Genomic DNA, 15,089 nt, shown 5'->3' with positions numbered 1-15,089 from the left:
TGGCCTTGATTGGCCGTGGCTACCTTGCTGGCAGAGTCTGGGATGTCCCCATTCTCCATGAGTCTTCTTCCCTCCCTATGGAAATGCACCGTGCTCCTAGGCAGCCAACAGAACCCACCGCTGCACAGCCCATGCTGTTCATGGCATCCATTCACAGTGGGCTTATGGTACGCCAGCCTTGAGATGGCACAGGGCTGGGAGTATGGAGAGGGACATGAGATGCCCATACTTGCCCACAAGATGCTGTCCATAGGTCAACTGGATATGTCAGCAAATAATAAAATGCAGTGAGATATGGAAAGATATCCATGACAGATTGTGTTAAATAAAAATAAAGCCTATTAAAATGATATGCAATGCATGATCCGATTTTTGTAAAATGTGTCCTTTTGGAAAAGAGTTATGTCACAATGTTATAATGCCTGGTTATCTCTAAGTGATAATCTTGGACAAGGATGCTGGACCTCTGTCCCAGAAGCAGGAGGTGGAGGAAGGAGGCAGGATGCTCTTCCAAGAAGATGGTGGATTCTCTCATTGCTTCTTTATTTACAGATAATAATAATAAGAAGAAGAAACATCGCCGATATTACTAATACTATGAGCCAAGCACCGTTGCCAAGCACATTATATAATAACTCCTTTTTTTTTCTTTGTTCTAAATTTTATCTATTTATTGGACAGAGAGAGAGATCACAAGTAGGCCGAGAGGCAGGCAAAGAGAGAGGGAGAAGCAGGCTCCCTGCTGAGCAGAGAGCCCGACGCGGGGCTCAATCCCAGAACTCCGAGATCATGACCTGAGCAGAAGGCAGAGGCTTAACCCACTGAGCCACCCAGGCGCCCCTATAATAACTCCTTTAATCCCCGTAACACCCCTAAGAAGCCTGTCTGATTCCAGTGCTTATTTCTCGTTGCTTCTCCAAATGAGACTTGGTACCATGGATCCCAGAGCAGCCTGCTTGCCAAGGTGGGAGTGGGAGGGGCCGGGTGAGGGAGTGGGCGGACCTATGCAGATGAGGCCTCATTCAGGGGAGTGTTTTTCTTCGTATACAGGGCTGGAACCTGTTCTATTTCTGTGAAGGGGGATATTCTGACTTCTTTCAACCTATCGATATATTCTAAACTCCCTACAATATCCAGCTACTTCTTTTTATCGGAAAAGAGGAAGGGAAAGCACGTGGTTTTATTGGTGTGGGTGTGCTCAAGGCCAGGGTGGATGGGTCTATAAAGTCCGGTGGGAGCTTGGGAGAGGGACTAGACAGTTCTGCTTTGAGGTACTGAGGAAGAGTCATCCAGAGACGGTGACCTGTGACCTGCGTCTTAAGGGAAGGGTGTGAGCTCACCAGGTGTAGCCAAGGCATGGCGCTGTGCTTGCAACACCTGGATCATGAATTCAGGAGTGTGGTCTGAGGGGAGCACAGGAAATGAAGCTGGGAGGTGGGTACTTAGCAGCTGGGGGCGTTATTCTGAGGATGATGGGGAGCACTGAAAGTGGTATGTGGGTGAGGGGCTGGGCGGGGTGCTGGTCTGGAAGCTCAGGCTGGTGCTGCACGAAGGGCAGATGATCTGGGGGCAGAGAAGCCAGGTGGTGGCTGCAGTCCTGGTTGGAACTGAGGAGGGGACAGTATGGCCAAAATGGAAAATGCCTACGGGTCTGGAAGATTCAGACCTGTGTGGGTTTCAGCACCTCCTCCCTGCACCCCTCCCCCCATTTACTAGCTATGTAACACTGGGCAGGGCACTCTCACTCAGCCTCTATGACTGAGCTGAGGTGACTGCTAACTGGGAAAGGCAGATGGTTGGTGACAGGTAATAAGTGGGTATAAGTGGTAACCCCCTTCTCCACCCCCTTCACACAGAGGCTGGCGACCCATTTTCTCCTCTGAGTCCCTCAGCTGGTGCCAGAGAAATTGTGAGGTTGCTTCTTTGGGAAGGGTCTATAAGCGCACCAAGCCTGTGCGACCATGGTACCCTAGCAGACACCCTAGCAGACCCCGGGGGCTGGGACCAGAACTTCTGGGACCAGTGGGGAAAGAGGAAGACAGAGGCAGAATGGGTCCAGATCCCTGGGTTCCAATCCATATCCAGTCCCAGCCCCCTCTGGTCCTGAGCCAAGCCACATTGGGTCCCTCCCCTTAGGGAGGTCACTACCAGCTAGGGGAGAGTCACAAATAGAGGCTTGTTGCCACGCAAGAGTGCGTGGAGGCCAGCTTCTTGTGAGTAAGGTCTTAACTAAACCTCGTAGTGACCCTGGGAAGCAGGTGCCATGCTCTCCACTTCAGAAAAGAAGGAATAACAGCTTCAAGAGAAGGCTGTGGCCTGGGTGTTCCTGCCTTGGGGTGGCTGAGTCGGGGACAGAAGCCACAACCTGTCCAACTCCAGGGCCTGGGTGTCCGGGTCAGGCCAGGGGACTCAGGTTTAAGCAGGGACAGGGGTGTGCCCAAGCAAGGATCTCTACCTCACCAACCTGTGACTTACTGCTAGGCCTACCGGCAGGGCAGGGCAAGGGAGTTTTGATCAGTGAGGACCACGTGCCCTGCGCGGATGCCTGCCCCTGCAGGTGTGAATCAGCCTGGAATTTCACGGCCTCCAGCTTCCCCCCTTCTCTTGCCTCCCTGGAGCAAGTCCACGAGGACACCAGGAAGGCTGCTGGTGGCCTCTGGTCCCTGTGGGCTTGCCCCCACCTCCAGATCGAGAACAGCAAAGCAGAAGGAGGTCCTGGTTTTAGGTCTGCCTGGCTCCTGTCTTAGCTCGGAGATTCTGAACACTGCGTTTATGCAGGCTTCTCGGAGCCTCAGTTTCCCCGAGACGCACACAGCCAGGATGAAAAAGAGCCCACCAGTCAGAGGAGGTTGTGCTCAGAGAGCGTTAATGCTCTTGGATGGCAAGTTGCCTCGGAGACAAGGAGTTTAGAAATTGGGGGCCTGGGTCCTGCCACCAACCTGTTCTGTGACTCTGAGGCAGTGTTTCCCGTCTCTGAGCCTTAGATCTCAACAAGGCGGTTCTGACCTTCTGTGTTCCTGGACAGGGAGGACAATTGGTCACCAGCAGCTTTATGGGGAATCCTTAGATGTGGCAGAGGGGAATCTGCCCCTGGCTTGTTGGGGCAGCGGGAAAAGACAGAAACAAAACCTAGACCCCAGCTCATCCAGGAATGGGCTCCTTTTGACCTACATGGATTTGTGAAGGTTTAACCAGCCTGTGATTTTGTCTGGCTTTGCACGTGTTGTTCCTTCATCCTGGATGTTATATCCTGTTCCACGCGTTCTGGGACAGCTCAGATGTCCTCCCACAGAAGACTTTGCAAACGCATGCACAGCTCACCCTTCCTTCAGACTCCTAAATCACCTATCTCCCAGACTGCCTTTAGCCTAGCACTTACCGTGCTCGGAAGACCCCTGAGTTGGAACTATGAGCCCTCCTTTGACATAGGAGAAAGAAGGCTCAGAGAGGTTAGGTCACACAGCAGTGGGAAGCCCTGCTCCCAAGCCCCACCCTCCCCGCCTCTCCGGGCTGGGGCCAAGACCTCGGGTAGGCGCTGGGGGGAAGCTCTTACATGCCAACCATTATCTCTCAGAATGCCTTCCTGCTCAGGATGTGAGGTCCTGGAGGTAGGGCCTGCTCTCAGACTGAGTGCTCTGAGAAGCAAAAGCCAGTTACTTCCAGGAAGTATGCAGTAAGTCTTCTTTGGGCCTCAGTTTCCCTTCCTGTGAAATGGGAGCGAGGAGGTATGGCTCAGCACTCCTAAAGGCCTCTCGGACCCAGTCCTTCTCGGCTCCCAAGCCTGCCCCAGTGGCGTAGCCAGGAGGGATTGGGGTGGGGACGGCCGGAGGACAGCCCACTCCGCTCCAGACGGTTGCAGCTCGGGCCTGGACACCCTAACCCCGCCCTCCCCGCTCGCGAGGTAGCTTTAAGGTCGGGCGGAGCCCGCGGCGTGGCTCCTGAAGCCCCGACCCCAACCATCCGGGAGTCTCCGCCCGGACCGACAGTGCGGGAGGACCGGGATCGGGGGAAGAGGTGGGGCGGGCGGCGGCCCCCCCCCCCCCGGAACTATCCAAAGCCCCAGCGCGAGCGCAGGGGTCCCGGGCGGGCTGCCGCGCGGGGGCAGAGTGCGAAGCCCCTCCGCGCCCTCCCCCCGCCCCGAGCTCCCCACCAGCTCGCAGAGCTCCTGCGAGGATCACAGCCCGCCCGGCGCGCGCGTAGGGTGCGGCGGGCGGGACACCTCTCCGCGCCGCCTGGGGGGCGGCTGGAGCGGACCGGACGCCCGGCACCTGCGGGTCGGGGCCATTTGGACACCCCTGGATGAGACCGAGAGCCGGACCTTGGAGCTTTTGGGGAACAGGGAGAGCCGGGTTAGGAGACCGCTTCTAGGGCCGCACCCTAAGGCCGGGCGCCTCCTGCAGGACCCGAGGGATAGCAGTCCTGGGGATCGTTTCCCCCTCGGTCCCTGCGCCTGGACCACGCCTGACTACCTGCCTCCCGATGGCTTCCTCTGAGGTGGGTGTAAGCTTACTTCTCTCCCTCCTTCCAGAGCATCAAGGCTCCTCCTAACACCGAGCCCGCCTGTCTCTTCACCTTGACTACGGTGACTTGCCGGTGCAGAATGGACACCCAGGTCTCATCCTGTGTTCTAACTCGCTGGGTGGCCTTGGCCATGGCAGTCAGAGCCTCAGTTTACCCGGCAGTTGATTGGGGATGGTTCGGACCACTTCCTGTTGAGATGGTTTAGTTCTTACAGAAAAGCGGCAGGTGGAGTTCTCCTGTTGGTTACACAGTGTGATCGGGCCCATTTTACAGAGGGAGCCAGGGGAGGCGTGGAGAAGCTAGGTAAGTTGCCCAGTGTCAGAGCCAGGGTCCATTCTTGTCCAGCTCTGTGTCACCATGCTTCACTTACAGCTTGCCATCCTGCCATCTCATCTTTACAACTCGCTTTCCCCTGCCAGGCAGAATTTGAGCTCAGCAATGCCGAGCACCTTCAAGGTCACCGAGCTTGGCCATAGTTGGAGGGACTGACAAGTCTGGTGCAGGGAAGGGCCTTCTCTGGCTGGTGGGAGGTGGGGCTGGCAGCAGCACATAGGCTTCTGGGAGGAGGTGGTTGGTGCCTGGACTGGGTCTTGAAGGGGGAGCTGTGAAATGAGGGCCCTGGATCAGGACCAAGGGCTCCCCAGGACAAGGCCCCCAGGGCCCCAGGACTGGGTTCAAATTTGGCACTGACCTCAGGCAAGCTGTCACCCTCCAAGCTCCGTAATGCTGTTGTGGTGATTAAGTCAGGTGCCACCTGTAAAGTGCCGTGTGGGACTCAGCCCGTGTCAATGCCCGGTACACGTCAGCTGCTGCCATCGTCACATATGTAGGCCAAGGGAGACATGGGAAGGAAAACCCCACCTGCAGACCACCTTCATCTCGAGGGGCAGGATTAATGATGATCCACATTCCCCTCTGCGGTTTTCTCTCTTTCTCACAATGAGCAACCACTGCTTTTATAGAAGTTTAAAAGCACCTTAGGTTACCTTCTGTGGAACAGAGTTCTTCAAGTGTCGAGAAGTACAGCAGTTTCTGGCTTGGGGCCGGGTCCTTCACCTTTCCGGGCTAGGTCTCCTCATTTGTAAAACAGGAATTTCTTTCCCTGCCCTGACCACCCACCTCAGGTGTGGGGAGAGTGAAGAGATGCCACTATATACCGGCGAGGGCTTATTAACTGTTACCGGCTTGCTGTGAGTTTCGGAGTTGTTTTTCCAAGCTGATTTCTGCAGCTTTTCCTCTTGACAGCCTCTCCTAGCTGTCTAACTTCAGAGAGGGAGAAGTCAGGTTCTTTTTCTGTTCCCCTCACAAATGCCTTGAGCTGGAGACGGGAGACACTTGCTCCATACACAGATTTACAGGAAGAGAACAGCAGGAAATTTATGGATGATATTTTCCTAGATGCTTCTGGTTGTCTGGGGGCTCAGATTCAGGAAAATGCCTAGAGCACCCCTGTTACATGTGTACATTCTCTTTTTCTCTCACATGTCCACACATGTATGGTTTTTTTAAAAAAAATCTATTTATTTATTTGACAGAGAGAGAGAGAGATCACAAGTAGGCAGAGAGGCAGGCAGAGAGAGAGAGGGGGAAGCAGGCTTCCGGCCAAGCAGAGAGCCTGATGCAGGGCTCCATCCCAGGACGCTGAGATCATGACCCGAGCTGAAGGCAGACGCTTAACCCACTGAGCCACCCAGGCGCCCCCACACATGTTTTTATTTCTTTTTTTTTTTTTTTTTAAAGATTTTATTTATTTATTTGACAGAGAGAGATCACAAGTAGACGGAGAGGAAGGCAGAGAGAGAGAGAGAGGGAAGCAGGCTTCTTGCTGAGCAGAGAGCCCGATGTGGGACTCGATCCCAGGACCCTGAGATCATGACCTGAGCCAAAGGCAGCAGCTTAACCCACTGAGCCACCCAGGCGCCCCCCCCCACATGTTTTTAAACACAATTGGAAACATGCCCTTTTGAAGTCTACAGCTTTACCTACTAGATCTTTTTTTTTTTTTTTTAAGATTTATTTATTTATTTTAGAGAGAGAGGGAGAGAATGTGATTGGGGGGAGGGATAGAGGGAGAAGGACAGAGAATCTCAAGCAGACTCCCCGTTGAGGGCAGAGTCCAATGCGGGCTTGATCCCAGGACCCCAGAATCCTGACCTGAGCCAAAACTAAGAGCCAGCCTCTTAACCAACTGAGCCACCCAGGTGCCCCTTCACCTACTAGATCTTGAACATTTTACTATGGCCCTCTGCTCCCCCAGGAGCACACCCTTGAATGGCGGCACAGTAGGGCACCATTTGGGTTCAGCACGCTTGGCTGGGTGAGCCCCCATTTGGAAGGCGTTCCTGATCACTGAAGTCTAGGGTCTGTGAGTTCCCCAGCCCCCCACTTCACTGACTCAGATTTTGTAAGAGGAGATGTTGTCTCATTAACTTCTTTTAAAGAACCTGCTCTTTATAAGGGAAAGAAAACAAGCCCAGGGCAGTTGATAGGCTCAAAGCCAGGCCTCCACTCCTTGGCTGGATGCTGGAGCTGCTGGAACCCTGGGCTCCCTCCCTCCTTTTAGCTGGTGGGGGGAGGGGCTTTTCCCATAGCAGGGGTTTACCCAGTAACACTTTCCCTCATTTGAGGGAATTTCTTCAGCAAATGTGTATTGAGCAGCTACTATGTGCTAGGCGTGGGGGTGGATATAGCAGTGAATGGGGCCAATGTGGATCCTGTCCTTAGGTGCTCACTGTCTGGTGGGGAGCACAAGCAAAGGAGAAGTTAAACAGAGGCAGGGAGGTGCTGTGATCCAAGAAGGCCCAGGGACTTGGCGTTTAAATGGAGGCTTCTTGGGTGAGCGCCAAGCCCAGCCTTGAGGGGAGATAATGGCAGGTTACCAGACAGAGAGAACAGCATGTGCAATGGCCTAGAGGTTGGCTTTGGGGACAACATGGATGTGGGTTTAGTCCCTTCTTGTCTTTGGTAGGATCTGGGGCCAGATTTCCTCCCAGTGTTTGTTTTCCCTGTGCATTTTTTCTTTCCCTGATGGAGATGACCCACCATGCATAATTTGGTATTCTAAGCTGAGAAAAGGAAGATATACACATCTCCCGTCTGCCCCCGTAGTTGTTAAACATTGGTGCTGAGTTTGTTTTCTCAAATGGGTTATTAATATTCCATCCAGGGGGGATGTCACGCTTTACTCACCCTATCCTTGTGGTTGGACATTTAGGCTTTCTCCATACTAGGACCATTATAAATAAGGCCAGGGTGGACATCTTTTTGCACAAAGGGGCCACCTGTTGTGGATGTCAACTTGGAGCTTCTAGTGCCCTCCTTTACACCTGCTCCTTTACCTGCCCTGGGTCTGTGCTTTCCTCTGCCAGCTGGAGGGAAGTATCAACTTCTCTTGGGATTGTGACTGGGAGAAGGGAGCCAACAAGTGTGCCTGCTTGTCCCTCCCAGCCTGTAGCTGATGGGCTGGCAGGTGTTGGGGGCTGGGGGGGGGGAGTCACACCTACCAGGCTGATGGGGCCTTATGAGGTCTGGGAGTGGGTGCCCGGAGTGAACAGAGACACACTTACTGAGCTCCTGCTGGGTCCCAGGCATGGTGCTTGGAACTTAGGACACATTCTCAGTGGCCTCTGGAACAGCCCTGCCAAGTTGGAAGTATCATCTCCATTTTACAGATGAGGAAAACAGAGGCACAGAGGAGTCAAATGAACTGTCCATGGCTACACAGTGATCTCAGACAAACGGGGGAGGACAGAGAGTGGGGTCTCCAGTTCCCCTGCAGGCCTTTCTTATGGCCCATTTTCTCCTCTCTGCCCTTGTCTGTGTTCAGACGTGTGACGCGAGCCGAGCGGCCTCCGTGCTACGTTATGGCATGATGGTCAGCGGCATGGTGCTTCTGGTAGCTGGGACACTCTGTTTTGCTTGGTGGAGTGAAGGAGATGCAGGTGCTCAGCCTGGCCAGCCGGCCCCACCCACTGGGCACCCCATGCCTGAGGCCCCCAGTCCCCTGCTCAGGTCAGTCAGCTTCTTCTGCTGCGGCACAGGGGGCCTGCTACTACTCTTCGGCCTGCTGTGGTCCATCAAGGCCAGCACCCAGCGGCCTCCCCACTGGGACCCGTATCACCTCTCCAGAGACCTGTACTACCTCACTGTGGAGCCCTCGGAGAAGGAGAGCTACAGGTCAGCAGGGCAGGGTGGAAGTGATGGGTGGGGGGTGGGGTGGATAAGACACTGTCATGCTATTGGGCATTTGTGTAACACATTCTCATGGGGTTTCTCCTCTGGACCAGGCCTGGCCTATGTCTTGGGGGTTTGGAGGCTGATCAGCACCATCTTGGAGGCTTTAAAGCCCTTTGACAGACTTCGACAAACAAAGGTAGTTAGAGCTGTCAGAGAGGGGCAGACATGGTCCCATGGAGACATGGAGAAATCCAGGAAGGCTTCCTGGAGAAGGCGGCAATTGAACTCAGCATGGTCTGGGGCTGAGTAACATAGGGGTTAGAAGCCCAGACACAGGAGTCAAACCTACTGGGGTCCTCTCCTGGTTCTATCACTAACTAGCAAGTAGGAAAGTAGATCGTTCAACCCTATGCAGCCTCTGCTTACTCATTTGAGGTAAGAGAGAAGAATAGCACAATAATAGCAAACACCTGTATTCACCATGTGCCCGATTCTATTCTAAGTGCTTTGCATATATTTGCTCATTTTGTATTTACAGCAGTTCTCTGAAGTGGGTCCTGTACTCCACTTATAGATGAGAACACTGAAGCACGAACTGACTTGCCCAAGGACACCCACCTAGGGCGTGGCACAGTCAGGACCTGAACCCAGGGCCTGTGCTCTCACTGCTCCCTAGCTTAGGGGACATGCAGGTGTAGAACTTAGCCCAGTGCCTGGTGCACAGTAGATGCACAGGAAATGTAACTTCCTCAAGTGGATAAGGTAGAGCAGGGTGGTTTAGGCAGGCAGAAGAGCCTGTGCAAAGGCCCGGGAGCAGGATGGGGGTGGAGACAAAAATCTTGCATTAAGACCATCTTTCTCAACCTTTTAAAATTATGACTCCCTCTAAGGAGCCTTTTTAGGCATTTTTTTTCATCCCACACCCTCTCCAAGAAATGTTCATGCCACAGATATATTGTTTGCTCTAGATCTGTATATACGTAAACAGAGTATCACCAAGATACCAGAACCCATTTTTTGCCCTGCAGTGAATGCACGCTTTACGTGTGCACTTGTTACCTCTTTATCCATTCAGTCAAGTGTGGGCTGTGCCTACATCTCTAGGCCTGCACACAATTCTAGTTCTGCCTGCAATGTAAAGATCAGTTACCACTTACAGAAGAAGAAGGTGCAGGATATCTGGCCGGCAAGCGGCCGAGCCTGCTGGCTGCAAAGCTGGTATTCTCCTGCCCCAGCCTGTAAGCACTGGGTTTGGGGGTGTTAGGGGCTAAGCCTGGTTACTAAGTGAGCTGGCCAGACAGCCTGGACACCCTTCTCCCCTTCAGGAGAGGGGAAAATGTATTCCGAGTTGAAGAATGTAACAAATTCTTCCTGCTACTGGCCTATGACTCCCCAAGGTCAGAGACAATAGAGCATTCACCAGGGGCCCCTTGGTACAATGGTCTGGCCTTGGTTTGACCCAACTGTTAAAGGGAAGGGCACGGCCCTGGGGACTCTCCAGCCAATCCCCTCACTTCTCCGATGAAAAGCCTGGGTCCCAGAGAGACTGAGGACCCACCTGGAGTTAGTGGTTGACTGGAAGCAGGCCAGCCCTTGGTGCGCTGGCCTACAGCCTGTCGCTCCTTGCCCAGCGTGGCCTGACCACCTGGGGAGGGTGTTGTCTGTACACACAAGTGTGTTGACTCAACAGGGTCAGGGCCATCATGTGTGTGTGTGTGTGTGTGTGTGTGTGTGTGTGTGGCCAGCCGGCCTTCATTCCCAGCAGGGCCAGGGAGATGCCCACCCAGGAGGGTGCTCATGACCCATCAGGTCTGGAGACCCAAGTCACAGGTTTGGAACCAGGATGGCCGGGTGTCGGGGAGGCTGCTCTTGTGAACAACTAACTATTTTGTCCCTGAAGCTGACGTCACCTGGTCCTGCTGCTCTGCGAGGCCAGCCTCTGGCCCCCCCACAGGGAGGGTACTCTACTGGCAGCAGGACAGGAGGTCTCCGGGGACCCCCACCCTCAGGGACCCCTGCAGAAAAAGCCTGTGTCTCTTCAGACAGGAAGGTTTCAGTGTCTGTTCTTTCATCATAAGCGGTGTGTCCTTGAGCATGTTACTTGGAATCTCTGAGCTATGTCCAGTCCTTCAGCTGTCATTAGGCCATGAGAGAACTTTCCCCTGCGATGGCTGAGAGGACTGGAAGAGGTGAGGGGTGGGGAGGTGTAGACCCTGCAAGGTTCACGCACACTTGAGCTCTGTGGCTGGGCCGACTGGGCCCTGTAGTTTCCTGGGCACTCCAGCGCCTGCTCACTGATTTGAGCCTCAAACAGTGGGAGGTAAACGCAGGGATTAGGCCCATTTTACAGATGATACAGCTAAGGTGCGGACAGATTAGGGCTTGGGATAGGAAGAACAGTGATAAGTGCTGTTGGCTTGAGCTTTGCAGTTAGATGGGGCTGGGGCTTTGCCACTTAGCTGACCTTTACTTATCTGTACAATGGCTGAGAACCATGCCCCCAGGCTTGTCACAGACATGGCGTAGATTAGGGAATTTACACATCGAGCAAACCGTAAGTCATCCTTGTGCCTCTCCCTTTCCCTACTGCAGTTACCTGACTCAGCAGAAGGGTGGGAGAAGCAGTGTGGGGCCCAGGCCTCCGGCCCCCACTGGGCTCCAGGAGTGAGGCAGGCCCCAGCCCCTTGCTGTGTCTGGGGACCCTAGTGGCAGGCCCACGATGCAGAATGTTTCATGAATGGAGCCTCCATCCGGAAGTGTGTGTGATATGGCCGCCCCACGTGGGGCCTCGCGGTGCCTGAGTTCCTAGCCTCTGGACCATGGGTATGGGCCCAGATGGTTACTAAGGCAACAGCATGTGCATGAGGGCCACTCCATGTCTGCCCTGTAAGCAAACTTCCTGCTGTGGGCTGAGCTTACCCGGCCTCTGTGCCCTGCCCTGCCAGCTGTCACCTGCCCGGCTGATCCCAGGCATACCCCAAATCTGTCTCAGGTCTCCAGGGCTTGGAGAAACAGGGCAGAGAGAGGCAGGGGTGTGGCTGGGAGGGGAGCAGGGTAGAGGACATAGGGCTCTGGAAGCTGTATGACCCACATTTTTCTGAGTGTTGTCAGAGCTTTTTCCATTTTCCCCCACCCTGAATCTATAAAATGGGAATTGTCATCCCCATTTTACAGATGAGAAGAAAGAGGCTCAGGCCGCATGAACATGCCTGGGTCATGCAACAACAGATAACAACAGAATCTAGCTTGCTTGCCTCCAGAAGCAATATTCTTTGCCTGCCCTCACGTGCAAAGGGTGCTGAGAGCTCAGAGGAGAGCTTCCTCAGCTGCAGGGCTCCCGGGCTGTCTTCCAGAAGAGGAGGGTCTGTGAGAGAAGCGTGCAGTAGCACTAGACAGGGAGCCCAGGTTTGGCTCCTGGCTGGTGCCCTCCATCAGGCTGGCACACAGGCTGGAGGGTCAACCCTAGGCTCTCCACCGGCCTCTTCCATGACCCTATCTGTGACTGGAGCAGCAAACCTGTCTCCCTAGTGGATCACTCTGAGGGCTGTGGTTGGCTCCAGCTGAGAAGACACGTTGTTCAGAAAAGGGCCATGGCCCTGGCAGGTGAGGGGTGCTCCCGTGAGGGGCAGCAACCGGTGCCCAGCACACCCCCCACCAGCCTGTAGAGTGAAGTTCCCTCCACCACCTCTTCTGACCCCCAGGGCCAGCTCCCTCCGGTTTATGCAGGCAGACTCCCTGGTGTGGCTTGAACTGCTTCCCCATCCGCTCCAGACTGATGAGCTCTGGCAAGTGACAGCCTCTCCGAGCCCGGGTAGCACTTAAGGTACAGAAGATCTGTGATAAGTTTTGTTCCCCACACCCCTTCCTCACGGAGGCTTTTGAGATTTTGTTGTCAGCTCCCATTTATGGAGCGTATGCTAAGTGCCCCTTCCCCTAGATTATCTCAATTAATCTTCATATAGTCCTATGACATATGTGCCATTATTGTCCTCATTTTATAGATGGGGAAACTGAGGCTCAGATTAATGGAGTTACTGATCCGATGATCTTCCACCAAGAATGGGGCAGAGCAGAGAGTTGAACTAGCCAGTGCCCAGACTCATAACTTGGTGTGGGAAGCGACATTCGGGATCACCTGGTCAGCTCCTGTATCCTGCAGTGTCATCCCCAAAGCATAAACAGACCAGACCTGGGATCAGCGACACTCCCACCCGCCAGGGTCCTGGGAAGGGAGGAAGCACTAATTCCCCAGAGGTGACCCACCAGGGTTCTGAGAGGACTGAGGGCCAACCTCATTCCCATCAGCATTGTGGCTAGGATACAGGTAACCTGTTTTTGGAATCTAGCTTGTGGAGCCTGGTCTCAGAAGCCTCACAGGATCTGGTCTCTGCCTTAAGTCCCTCTAGAGTAGGTAGTTTATTCGTTGGAGGTAGGGCAGGTCACAGGAAAGCTAGGCTGTTTACAGATAGATTGGTTCACCTGGTAGATAATGAGCTCTCTGTCTCTGGAGGTATGCAAACAGAGGCAGTCACTTGGCAGACTTACCACATGGGGCCTCAAGCATCCATTCGGGCAAAAGAGCTGATGTCTCCCATCCTGCCTTGAGCATCCACAACTCCAGATCTTGTAAGGGATATTACAATAAGCTAGAAGTCTTTCTGCCTATGAAACATCCCCAGACCCCTACCCTCGGCCCCTGGGTGCTCAACGTCAATCCTTGCCCTGAGGGAGGACCTCAGGCCCCTGATGGGGCAGTGACAGAGGGTGACAGTGCTGTGGGAGCCCAGAGCTCTGCTGGGGGAGGGACCAGTCAAGAAGCTTAGCAGAGGAGTCTGTCTCACAGGACAAACGGGGACTGGCCAGCAGGGAGCAGATGGACTTCCCCTGCAAAGAGAACTGAGGAGGAGCAAGGAGCGTGTGTGGGGAGGGAGGGCAGAGTGGGAGGGCTGAGGCCGGCAGGGCTGGCTCACGCCATGCTCCAGGAGTGTAGCTAGGATGCTGGGGGGCCCACAGAGGGTTTGGACCACGGCATGAAGTCTTCCCCAGCCCCAGCCTTCCTTGCTGTTTCACCCTCGCCCCTGCTATAGCCATTCTTCTTTTGTCCTGCAGGCTCCCAGCGGTGGCTGCCATCCCCACTTACGAGGAGGCCGTGTGCTGCCCACTCGCCGAGTGGCCCCCGACACCACCCGTGGACCCCATGCAGGAAAGCCTGAAGGGCTGTGCCTCTGGGGATGCCCTGCTCGGAACCCAGAGCCCCCTGCAGCCGCCCAACTACGAGAGAATCACTGGTGCCGTGCACGACATCTCTGGAGAGACAGCTCCTGGCACGAGGGGCTCCTGCCCAGGCCCGGCTCAGACTTCGGGCGGGGGAGGGTAAAGGCCCCCAGCAGACCCCAGAGCCAGGGCTGGGTGATGAGCTTCCGGTGTGCAGTACAGGGCCCGGTACACACGAGGCACGTGACAAATGATCGCTGCTGAATGCTCTTGTATTTACCTGTCGCTGTGTAACAAACCGCTTCAAATAAATCCGTCTTATTATCTCTCATGATGCCAGGGGTTGCCTGGGCCCGGCTGGATGGTTTTTCTGTAGTCCAACTGGCCGTTAGCGCTGGCTGTCAGTTGGGGAACTTTGTGGTCCAGGCGGGAAGATGGGGGCCCAGAGGCAGGGGCAGGACTGCCCGAGGTCACACACGGAGTTTATGATCAGGAGAAGGTGGGCTCCAAATTCAGGCCTCCTGGTCATGGATCCCACCCCATACTGGTCGAGTGACCTTGAACAAACAAGTGGCTCTGCATCTCTGTCTTGCTTTCCTCCGGTGTAAAATGGGAATTGGGAGAGACAAAGGCCCAGGTCCTACCCGAGGAGCTGAGTTGTGAGGAATACACGAGGTGATAGCAGCTGGCATTGGGAGCCACAGTGACCCCACAGGCACAGTATTAATGCTTCTGGGAATAAATGCACATCTTAGCCCAGGGGCAGGTGTCTATGAGTACACAGAGATGTCAGATATTGTTAGTAACCTCCCTTCAACCAGTGTAAATTTGGGCTCTGCTCCCATATCTCTTGTGACAGGGAGCTCATTACCTAGACTTACTTTCTAGATGTGGTAGAAATGTCTGTTCTTTGCCCAGCTACATTCTGCATCCCCCATTTCTACCTCACCCCATTTACAGATGAGAAAGCCAGCTCAGAGAGGTTAAGTAACCTTCCCAGGGTCACACAGCAAGCAGTTTCAAAGTCCTGGGGCTCAATCAGCTGGATAAGGGCAGCATTCCCTGAGGGTGGACTGCAAGTCAGGGCAGGCCTCTGCATTGTTCCCATCATCACGGCTGCTCTACAGATGGTGTTCCCATTTACCAGGCAAGGAAACTGAGCCTCAGATAAGTAAAAT

At 54.4% G+C, this 15,089-nt stretch overlaps 1 protein-coding gene across 4 annotated transcripts; it reads left to right on the top strand.

Annotated features, from left to right (window-relative positions):
- The first annotated feature begins 1,288 nt into the window (after nucleotides 1-1,288).
- TMEM61 (transmembrane protein 61) lies at nucleotides 1,289-14,428 on the top strand. Of its 4 annotated transcripts, none has more exons than XM_047728773.1 (4): nucleotides 1,289-1,434; nucleotides 4,402-4,494; nucleotides 8,348-8,697; nucleotides 13,807-14,425. In XM_047728773.1, the coding sequence occupies exons 2-4, from the start codon at nucleotides 4,480-4,482 to the stop codon at nucleotides 14,072-14,074; spliced, it is 633 nt and encodes a 210-aa protein (XP_047584729.1). In that variant the 5' UTR covers nucleotides 1,289-1,434; nucleotides 4,402-4,479; the 3' UTR covers nucleotides 14,075-14,425. The 4 variants fall into 4 exon arrangements, with proteins under 4 accessions (XP_047584729.1, XP_047584730.1, XP_047584731.1 ...); XM_047728775.1 differs by lacking the exon at nucleotides 1,289-1,434 and adding an exon at nucleotides 3,608-3,673; XM_047728774.1 differs by lacking the exon at nucleotides 4,402-4,494 and having other exon boundaries at nucleotides 13,807-14,428.
- Nucleotides 14,429-15,089: the final 661 nt, after the last annotated feature.

Source organism: Lutra lutra, chromosome 4, assembly GCF_902655055.1.
Source record: "Lutra lutra chromosome 4, mLutLut1.2, whole genome shotgun sequence".
In the NCBI taxonomy this organism is placed as follows: Eukaryota; Metazoa; Chordata; class Mammalia; order Carnivora; family Mustelidae; genus Lutra; species Lutra lutra.
The sequence above is the reverse complement of the archived record's forward strand: the minus strand, read 5'-3'. Positions and strand labels throughout refer to the sequence as shown.

What these genes read in the sequence shown, in the direction of transcription:
- TMEM61 (XM_047728773.1), top strand. An exon ending in TCGGAGAAGGAGAGCTACAG is followed by an intron (nt 8,698 to 13,806) that starts GTCAGCAGGGCA and finishes TTTGTCCTGCAG; the next exon opens with GCTCCCAGCGGTGGCTGCCA.